Genomic DNA, 10720 nt, shown 5'->3' on the forward strand with positions numbered 1-10720 from the left:
ACCATGCCAAATCAGACTGGAGTCTGGTACAGCCTTCCAGCTTGCCAGCCCTGGTCAAACTGTCCAACCCATGCCAGCATGGACAATGGATGTCAAATGATGATGATGATTAGTAGATTCTTGCAGTTATATTTACTAATAGTGTGGTGGTCCAGACAAATGACAAGTGCTTGAAAAGTGTTTCAGTTAGTACTCAAAGAATTGAGAATACATTCATGTAAATCCCATCTCAAGACTTAAGTCAGTATTCAAGGAATAAAATATTAATATTTTGGGGTGTCTAACATTAAGCATGAGGGAGAATGAAGCATTGGTAACACTGATTACTCATTGACACAGCATGATATAAAGTACTAAGTTAAAGAAAAGCTTCAAAATACGAAAACTTAAAATATTGAATTCAGATCTGTGACAACATCTGAGAAATGGATGTGGCAGAGTGACTCTGAAGGAAGGCGGCAAGATGGCAGAAACGTTAGCATGCCAGGCAAAATGCTTAGTGGTATCTTGTCTGTCTTTATGTTCTGAGTTCAAATTCTGCTGAGGTCGACTTCGCCTTTCATCCTTTCGGGGTCAATAAATTAAGTACCAGTTGCGTACTGGGTCGATCTAATCAACTGGCCCCCCTCCCCCAAAATTCCAGGCCTTATGCCTAGAGTAGAAAAGAATGACCCAGAAGGGGTATTGTTTTATAGGTAGATCTAATTGCTTTTCTAATCAAGAAAGAAATACCTTCACAAGAATTCCAAATTGATGTTCTTTGTAATTCCTACTAACTATTATGAAAGCTGAATCGGCACTACTTTCTCAGTCTTAAAAAGCTAAATTCATTATGTCAAATTTGTCCTAAACTTTCAACTTTTTCAATGGTCCATACAGTTGAACATCAAAGTTAAATCACCACCATCAACAGCATCATTTCACATCCATTTTCTATTGTAGGCATGTGTTGGATGTACCGACAGGAGTTAGCGAGCCAGAGGACTGAGCTAAACTGAAGTGTTTGCTCTGGCAAGTTTTCTACAGCTGGATGCTCTTCTTAACATCAGAGTGTACTGTATGCTTTTTATGTGGCACTGGCATTAATGAGATCACCAAATAACTTGCAAGACAAAATCACCTCAACTGAGGGGGTGTAGTAGTGAGGGAGGTGACTTTGTGCCCTGTGACAAGAGGTTAAAGCATGATAGGACAGGAACAAGTGTCTTGCTGTAGAGGAGATACATGGCTACCCCATGAAAATTAACTATACTAATTACATTCCAATATAATTTTCTATGTTCTTCAGTATATGTCAGTTTAGTATTCCCTTTATTGTGTTCTAAAAGTGTGAAACATCATCATCATCATCATTTAGCGTTGGTTGTCCATACTGGCATGGGTTGGACGATTTGACTGGGCTGGTACGCTGGAAGGCTGTGTCAGGATCCAGTCTGATTTGGCATGGTTTTCTATGGCTGGATGCTCTTCCTAACGCCAACCATTCTGAGAGTGTAATGGGTGCTTTCATGTGCCACCAGTACGGGGGCCACTTGCCATTATCTCTATATCTATTTTGACAAATGTTAATGATAAAATGTATAATCTTAATGACAAAAAATGGATTTAACACAGAGTCATTAAAATATTTGTCTTAAGAGAAAAAGCCGTATTGTCCAAGTGTTAGAACCACATATCATAAAAGGCCCGTAATGCCAACCACTCCGAGAGTGTAATGGGTGCTTTTATGTGCCACTGGCACGGGTGCCATTTGTGTGACACCAGTATCTGCCACAACTGCAATACTGCTTGGCTCGATTGGTCTTCTTCTCAAGCATGACATAATGCCAAAAGTCTTGTTTATTGCCTCCATGAGGCCCACCTGATGAAATATTATAAAAAGTAGCCAAATCATTTGTATAAGCAACTTACCTTTGATTCCTTCTGGAATCAAACTAAGCAATTTTTCACTCCATGATGTACCCAAAAGCACATCTGCTCCTTCATGGTATAATCGATTGGCCATCACTGGTGCATTGCCACCGAGAGTCCATTGTTTGTCCTTTAAAATGTCTGCATTTGACCATAATGCTTCAAACAACGAAGAGTTATGAACATAACGCCTGGACAATAGAATAAAGCATCAGATTAAATTAGATAAGGAGGTCAAACAAAAATAAATTTTACAAAAACCAAAGCGCTAAGAAAAGAGAAAATGTTTCAAAAAGAATGCATGTGTAGTAAATTAATCTAATATTCTGAATATTGTTAGTAATTAAGTGACATAGTCTCAATCAATTCTTTTGTAGATCAGCAATTCAGACATGGCTAATCCACATTACTCCATATAGAGCACAGTTCTTTCCTGGTTTCTCTGGTGTATATATTTCTCCCTGGATGGGATGCTGGTCCATTGCAGGGTTACTCATTTTTACCAGCTGAGCAGACGGGAGCAGCATGATTTGAAGTGTTTTACTCAAGAATACAATGTGTTGCCCAGTCCAGGAATTGAAACCACAATCTTATGATCATGAGTCCAACACCCCTAACCACTAAGCCATACACATCCAGACAAGTGTTATAATTTGGCCTGAGAGAATAATACAATCTTTATCAACAGTAGATGGTAACGAAGGGTTTAAAGTGTGACAGCCAGAATTTGCTTCATTGTCTCCTGACAAGTCTGTGTCAGAAAGACTGAATGGAAATGTTAAATCTAGGAAAAAGAAAGACTTTGTGAAGTGATGTCTGCCATAGGATCATGAATTACTTGATTTTTAACCCAATCAAGCATAATAAAAACATACAAGCAGAAATTATTTTTCAAATTGTCAATGTCACTTTAAATATCTTTTATCTTTTACTTGTTTCACTCATTTGACTGTGGCCATGCTGGGGCACCACCTTGAAGGGTTTTAGCCAAAAAAATTGACCCCGAGACTTATCTTTTTTAAGCCTGGTATTTGTTCTATCAGTCTCTTTTGCCAGACTGCTAAGTTAGAGGGATGTAAACACACCAACACCAGTTGTCAAGCAAGTGAAATCGAAGTCAAATTCGATGACAGCACCGCATGACTGGCATCCGTGCTAGTGGAGCACTAAGAGCACCATCCAAGCATGATCGTTGCCAAAGCAGCTGACTGGCTTCCATGCCGGTGGCATGTAAAAAACACCATTTGAGCATGATCGTTACCAGTGTTGTCTTACTGGCACTTGTACCGTGGCACATGAAAAAGAATAATATTCAAGCAAGGTCATTGCCAGTGCTGCTGGACTGGCTCCTGTTCAGGTGGCACGTACAAAAACATCATTTGAGCAAGGCCGTTGCCAGTACCGCCTGACTGGCCCTCATGCCAGTGGCATGTAAAAGTACCCACGACACTCTCGGAGTGGTTGGTGTTAGGAAGGGCATCAAGCTGTAGAAACTCTGCCAAATCTGACTGGAGCCTGGTGCAGCCATCTGGTTTGCTTTTACTGAATGCTCATTAGTCATAAATGACGAGAGAGAATCCATCATACATACACTTGACAACTGGTGTCGGTGTGTTTACATCCCAGTAACTTAGCAGTCTGGCAAAAGAGACTGATAGAATAAGTACTAGGTTTACAAAGAATAAGTCCTAGGGTCGATTTGTTCAACTAAAGGCAGTGCTTCAGCATGGCCACAATCAAATGACTGAAACAAATACAAGAATAAAAGAGTACACACACACTTCTGAATTAAAACCCAGTCCCTGTAATGTCATTAACAGTAATTAAGCTAATGTTAACACTAGCTACTGATATATATCTATGATTTTTAACACTGTTTGTCTATAAGAGATGCTATCTTGGGATGAATATTGCAGTTTATCAGGTCAGTGTTAACATTTTATGCACCCAGTACTAAAAAGTTATGTGGGTACAAAAATAGGTGAAATTCAAACTTTGTAGTCATCATCATCATCATCATTGTTTAATGTCCGCTTTCCATGCTAGCATGGGTTGGACAATTTGACTGAGGACTGGTGAAACCAGATGGCTACACCAGGCTCCAATCTGATTTGGCAGAGTTTCTACAGCTGGATGCCCTTCCTAATGCCAACCACTCAGAGAGTGTAGTGGGTGATTTTTATGTGCCACCGACACAAAGGCCAATCAGGCGGTACTGGCAACGGCCACGCTCAAAATGGTGTATTTTATGTGCCACCCGCACAAGAGCCAGTCCAGGGGCACTGGCAATGATCTCGCTCGAAAGTCCTTACACATGCCGTGGGCACAAGTGCCAGAAAGGTGACACTGGGCACAGGTGCCATCACAATTTCGCTTTCACTTGCCCCAATAAGTCTTCGCAAGCTAAGTTTCGTGTCCAATGAGGGAGACGACGTTGGCATGGGTGCCAGTATTTATACAATCAACACTAAAAAAAAAAAAAAAGAAACACAAAATAGAAAAAGTATAGCATTCACTTTTAGAAATTTATTCATTAAATTATAAAATTTACAGGTATTCAGTTCAAGTATTTCATAGTGACAGTGAATAGAAGGCTTAATTTTATATTGACTATATTCACCTAGCTGTTGGAAACAGATGTCTGATCTAGTTACCAGATGTAATAGCATTCTCTACTTGAGGTGATTTAGTGGTTTTCAGTATATCTCATCTTTCGTTTGCTTAATGCTATAAGACAAGGCAAAGCACCAGCCACTATAACCTTCTTGAGAGTTTTTGAGACAATAATATAGAATAAGTAAACTAACAACATAAAATGATTTTGCTATGCTTTTATTTACAAGAATGTTTCTATAGAAACGGGCGCAGGAGTGGCTGTGTGGTAAGTAGCTTGCTTACCAACCACATGGTTCTGGGTTCAGTTCCACTGTGTGGCACCTTGGGCAAGTGTCTTCTACTCTAGCCTCGGGCCGACCAAAGCCTTGTGAGTGGATTTGGTAGACGGAAACTGAAAGAAGCCCGTCGTATATATGTGTATATATCTATATGTGTGTGTGTGTGTGTGTGTGTGTGTTTGTGTGTCTGTGTTTGTCCCCGCAACATTGCTTGACAACTGATGCTGGTGTCTTTACGTTCCAATAACTTAGCGGTTCGGCAAAAGAGACCGATAGAATAATTACTAGGCAACCAAAGAATAAGTCTTGGGGTCGATTTGCTCGACTAAAGGTGGTACTTCAGAATGGCTGCAGTCAAATGACTGAAACAAGTAAAAGAGTAATAGAGTAAACTTATATATATATATATTAAAAAAAAAACTACATATATTTTTTATAAATGAAAAGTTTTTTCTTAATAAACAAGTTTGCGTATTTTACATTATCACATCATCGTTTAACGTCTGCCTTCCATGCTAGCATGGGTTGGACGATTTGACTGAGGACTGGTGAATCAGATGGCTGCACCAGGCTCCAATCTGATCTGGCAGAGTTTTTACAGCTGGATGCCCTTCCTAATGCCAACTACTCCAAGAGTGTGGTGGGTGCTTTTACATGCCACCGGCACGAGGGTCAGTCAGGCAGTACTGGCAATGGCTACACTCAAATGGTGTTTTTACGTGTCACCTGCACAGGAGCCAGTCCAGCGGCACTGGCAATGCCCTTGCTCGAATGTTGTTTTCCACGTACCATCAGCACAAGTGCCAGTAAGGCGACGCTGGTAACGATCACGCTCAAATGGTGCTTTTTACGTGTCACTGGCACAGGGGCCAGTCAGCGGCCCTGGCAACAATCATGCTCGGATGGTGCTCTTAGCGCTCCAGTAGCACGGATGCCAGTCATGCGGTGCTGTCATTGAATTTGATTTCGATTTCACTTGCCTCGACAGGTCTTCACAAGCAGAGTTTAGTGTCCAATGAAAGAAAGGTATGCCTAAGTGGGCTGGTTACACCACTGGCATAGGCCATATGGCAAATTCAGAAATAATTTGAGAGCAGCATTTTTGGAAGTGAGCATTACAATTTAACAGTGTATGAATAGTAATAATTAGTAAAAGTAAATTTGGAGAACAAACAACTAGCCAAAAGAAGCTAAAGAACAAAATCCTGTCAACTGTTTTAAAAGTATGTCAAAAGGCAACAATTTATATAATATCCTCAAAATATTCATCATCATAATCATTTTAACATCCACTTTTCCATGCCTGCATGGGTCAGATGGAATCTGTTGAGGCAGATTTTCTACATCCAGACGCTCTTTCTGTTGTCAAACGTCCTTTGTTTCTGAGCAAGGCAATATTTCCCATGGCCAAACATATCGGAAATGAATGACATTGCTTGTGTGACAATGGCATTTATTTATAACTATCATGTGATGTCAAGACAAGGAGACACAAACATAAATGCATGCACATATACAATATTCAACTGCAATATAGCTAATGCATTAGTCTTCTGCCATAACACAATAGCTTAAACATTGGTTTCAAATTTTGGTACAAGGCCAGCAATTTCAGGAGTGAGGTGGGGGGAAATTGATAATTTGCCTCCAGTGCTCAGCTGGTACTTATTCTATCAACCCTGAAAGGATGAAAGGCAAAGTTGACCTTGGTGGAATTTGAACTCAGAACGTAAAGATGTCACTAGGCATTTTGCTCAGTGTACTAATGATTCTGCCAGCTTGTCACCTTCACAGTAATTTAAATGTTAAAACATTTTCATTTAAATCAATTATAATCAATTAAAAATGGTTAATATGAACAAAAGACTGCCATGTAAAAAACCCCCAAAAACCCAAAGATTTTCAAATCAACTTTTATAAAAATTTACAAATAACTCAAGATTCAAAATAAACTTTTTAACAAGATGAAATCTTCAATAATTTTTTTAAAGAAGTGTCAAAATGTCTAAGTAAAAATAAGTGAAATATAATTACTAAGAAAAATTTAGTAATATACATTAAACAATAAATTTCAATTCATTTATTCAGTTAACAACTTTAAGAGAAACATGAATGTGACATACTTTCATCTGTCCTGAATTATTTGAAGTTTTGAAATATTTAATTTTTATACTTGCAAAGAAATACTGTGCAGGAGCTTATTTCTTTAACTTGAGAATCTTGGAAATAGTGTATACATCAGCTATTTAAAACCGACATTTTTAGATATTTTTCTTGTCAATAATCTATGGATGATATAGATGAGATGCATATAGTATCCTATCTATATCATCTGTTCTATATTATAATCATCACATGATTATAAGGTCTGTTCTATATTATAATCCTCACATTGTTTCACATTTATAATAATGGTATAATTAGAGTGGGTTATTAACGTTATTTATTTTGATCACCGACATTAATCACTTAAGGCTCAACCAGATAGCATTCTATACCTCACTGTCAAACCATCTTAAATGTGTCCTTATCATTACTGAACTTTTAATTTTTCTTTCTACAGGGTGTCCACAAGGTCTGGGTACAAAGGAGTAAATAAAATCATAACATAAACAATTAAATATAAGAAATAATAATTTCTTAAAGTATGTGTTAATCCCCATGTACCCAGACTTTGTGGACACCCTGTATAGATATTGACTGAGCTTTCAGAAATATGTCACAATGTTTCCTAGAAAGGAAATCTCTCTGACACTGCTACCAACACCTTTAATATAATGAAAACAATTACATAATCTTCATTTTCACACTTTGGATATTTAACTCTCCTCAATGACCACATGTATCGTTTTTACAAAACCCAGTGGTCTCTGGTTCCTGAAAAGTTCAGTAAAAACGAAGTTGTTGCCCTTTATATAACTTATGGTTATGCCTGACAAAACTTTCTGAAAAAGATATCCACAAATGGGGTCCACTCATCCTTAACCGGGACTTAAAATTTCCTGTCGGGTTACTCAGATTATCAGGTGTTGAATATCTTCACAACCTTCACTACATCAATACAGGTGTTACTTAACTCCCTCACTACCTTTTCTACCCACAGCAGAAGTGTGAAGTCTGGTCCTTTCTGGTGGTGTAAAGCACTCGTGGTAGTACCACGTAAAAGCGCCCGAGTGATACTACGTAAAAGCACCCGCGCAATGCCACGTAAAAGCACCCACTACACTCTGTAAAGTGGTTGGCGTTAGGAAGAGCATCCAGGGGAGGGAGGACTTATGTAAGCTGTTGTCAGAGATAATTCGGTTCGTTAAAAGCTCGTTCCCTGAACCCCGCTCTCGAAAGTAAAAGTTTTTTTTTTCTGAAGAAAACCCCTTTCCTTTTATTTATTGTTACTCATAGAGTGAGCAAGTGAGAGAGATTACACAACTTTGAAACAGACTTTATGAAAGCTGAAAATGGAACATTGTTTTGAAGGAAGTTAATTGTACCTTCTTTATTTGTTATTAATTACTGTAATTCATCTATGAAAATACTTGACACACTTAGGGAGTCAATTTCACCCTAGAAATTTGCGATCCTTCGGTAATATATAAAATCGGCATTCTTTCCATAAAATTTGTGTTACGAAAGCATTCACTATACCCTGCTTTATTTACGTCCTTTGCTTTTCATTACCCGCTCAGTTGAGGACCTACAAGAAACCTTATTTAAGAGGGTCGTCCTCTGAACACCTATCTCAATAGTTTCATTAATTTATCTGTGAAATCTCTTACCCTCCACACTAAACAAACTTATTTAATTACAGTAGTTTGTCCTGTCGATTGAGAGAGAGAGAGAGAGAGAGAGACAGAGAGAGAGAGAGAGACAGAGAGAGAAAATCGTTATTTGACATAAATCAGTTTGGGTAGACAAAACAAACTTCAGCATATTGTCCAACGAATTACGATTTGAAGATGTGGTTATACATAAAATTTTTTGTTTATTCAGCACGTTAGAGAACCATTTTTCTCTAAAGTGTCTTGTTACATTTAGGTCTCTATCATGACATATATCGAACCAACAGTAGTCTCTGCATGATCGCTCGAGCGAATAGAAACAGTAACCAAACGTTCCCCTTAAAACCTTACCGTCGTCTTAAAAAAAAATAATAATAAGATGGGACAATTTAAGCTGGAATGCTTTTGATCATAAGTCTCCTCAGTCAGGTCTAAACAATAACAACTTGAATTTACGAACTTTGTTTACTGAATTTTGCTGACGCAGGTCATCACACTTTTCTCGGAGTCAGGTTTTCTTTTGTTGAGCAGGTCAGATGGCTAAACATATAAGCTCTCTCAATGGTTCATCATAAAAGCAAGCTTTCAGTGAATTGGGCTCGTGTCCCTGTCCCTCTTCCCGATAGAGTAGTTTCACTTCAAGGAAAGACAAGTTTCACAACTTCACTTTCTCCGTTCTATAGAGAAGAGCCCAAACGTCTAAGCAAGAAATAAAATAATAACTAGAATTCAATTATTTTAATTAGCCTCTATAGCATTTAGAGAAAAAGATGGACAACATTAAATGCTCAACCCTTCACGCTTCGTTGGTTTTGTATGGTACATCTCTGCTTTGCTATCTAAGATAGTCGAAGAGAATAATATCGTATTCTAAATTACCCAACAAATTTCTAATTTTCTAGTTCAACACAAATTTCCAATTTTCTATACAACAAAAGCTGAAAATATTACCAATTACTATCATGTGGTTATAAAACACGAAGGTCAAACATAATCGGCTTGTAAAGATTATATTTGTAAACATTTGCAGCTGTCGGTGTTAGGTTTCAATTTCATAAAAATTCGAATTTCTGTAAAGTCAGCAAAACGGTAACATCTTAACTTTTCGCGTTTATAAATATGTTAAATCTAAATGCAACAACTTTGAGAAATAAACTTTTTAGTATAAGACATGATGAGTTGATGATATAAATTACTTACTCTGCTGCGGCTCCGTAGGTGAAGAAATAAGTGAATAATTCTTCTAATTCAACAAAAGAACTGATTGATTCGTGATGAACATTAGAATTGTTCGATGGAACTAATCCCAGTTTTTGGAATAAAGCTAAAGCACCGACAGTCAAGTCGAGACATCCACCAAGTCCTAGTGCCACTCGAGGCCTTGAAAGATTATCAACTTTTTTTTCAGCCCGGAGAAGACCAGATAGAATCTCATCGAGACCGTGTTTAGTTTCATTGATTCCGCTGCTGTGTTTATTAAAATAGTAATAATAATAAACAGCAATGAATAAAACAACTGCAGGTACTATAACACCGCTGATTGCCTTCCAGTTATTCAGCTGCATTGTGGAATAAATGTCAGCAGTGAACTAACTTTCCTAACAGCATTAAATTGCAGTCCTTCTTTGACCCGATCTGTTATTTGCCAACGTAGTCAATGTGAAGGTAACGTCGTAATATGGTCGGGGTGCGCGTTGCTACAAAACCGGCGTGGAAAATTCAAAACGAAATTTTTACGTTTCTAATTTTTAATGCAACACTCTAATAAAGTAAAAATTATTTTTGCATGTCAGTGAACAGGTGGCAGTTTCAAAGCGACGAAAATATTTTGACAAATTAAATTTAAATGTTGAAGTGAATCTAATGGTTTTTGTGTGTTTTTAAATGGTTTATAAACATCTTCCACGCTGCAATTGTTTTTGTTTTAGCACACGATCTCAGATCAGGTCGCTTGCTATGCAAGTACATCTCCGTAACAGCTTATATAATTTCTTAAAAAAAAAAATTACCATTTTCTTAATTGTAATATAAACCGGCGGAGGCAGAGTGTAAGCACCCCACACCCTTCTTTTTTTTCCATAAATTTCCTCTGATTCTTATGGTTTTGATATAGGAGATTACGATTTTGCAAAAAAAAAA

General features: G+C 37.8%; 1 protein-coding gene across 1 annotated transcript in view; it reads right to left on the reverse strand.

The window, feature by feature from the left end:
* LOC106875193 (ADP-dependent glucokinase) overlaps window positions 1-10256 on the reverse strand; it is a 14346-nt gene extending 4090 nt beyond the window's left edge. Inside the window, exons 1-2 of the mRNA XM_014923232.2 lie at window positions 9782-10256; window positions 1912-2102 (exon numbers count right to left, since the gene is read on the reverse strand). Of these exons, the coding sequence (XP_014778718.1) occupies window positions 1912-2102; window positions 9782-10146 (556 nt within the window). The 5' untranslated portion in view covers window positions 10147-10256. The remainder of the gene's footprint in view (window positions 1-1911; window positions 2103-9781) is intronic.
* Between the last annotated feature and the right edge of the window lie 464 nt (window positions 10257-10720).

The sequence above is a fragment of the Octopus bimaculoides genome, chromosome 4 (assembly GCF_001194135.2).
Source record: "Octopus bimaculoides isolate UCB-OBI-ISO-001 chromosome 4, ASM119413v2, whole genome shotgun sequence".
Lineage (NCBI taxonomy): Eukaryota > Metazoa > Mollusca > Cephalopoda > Octopoda > Octopodidae > Octopus > Octopus bimaculoides.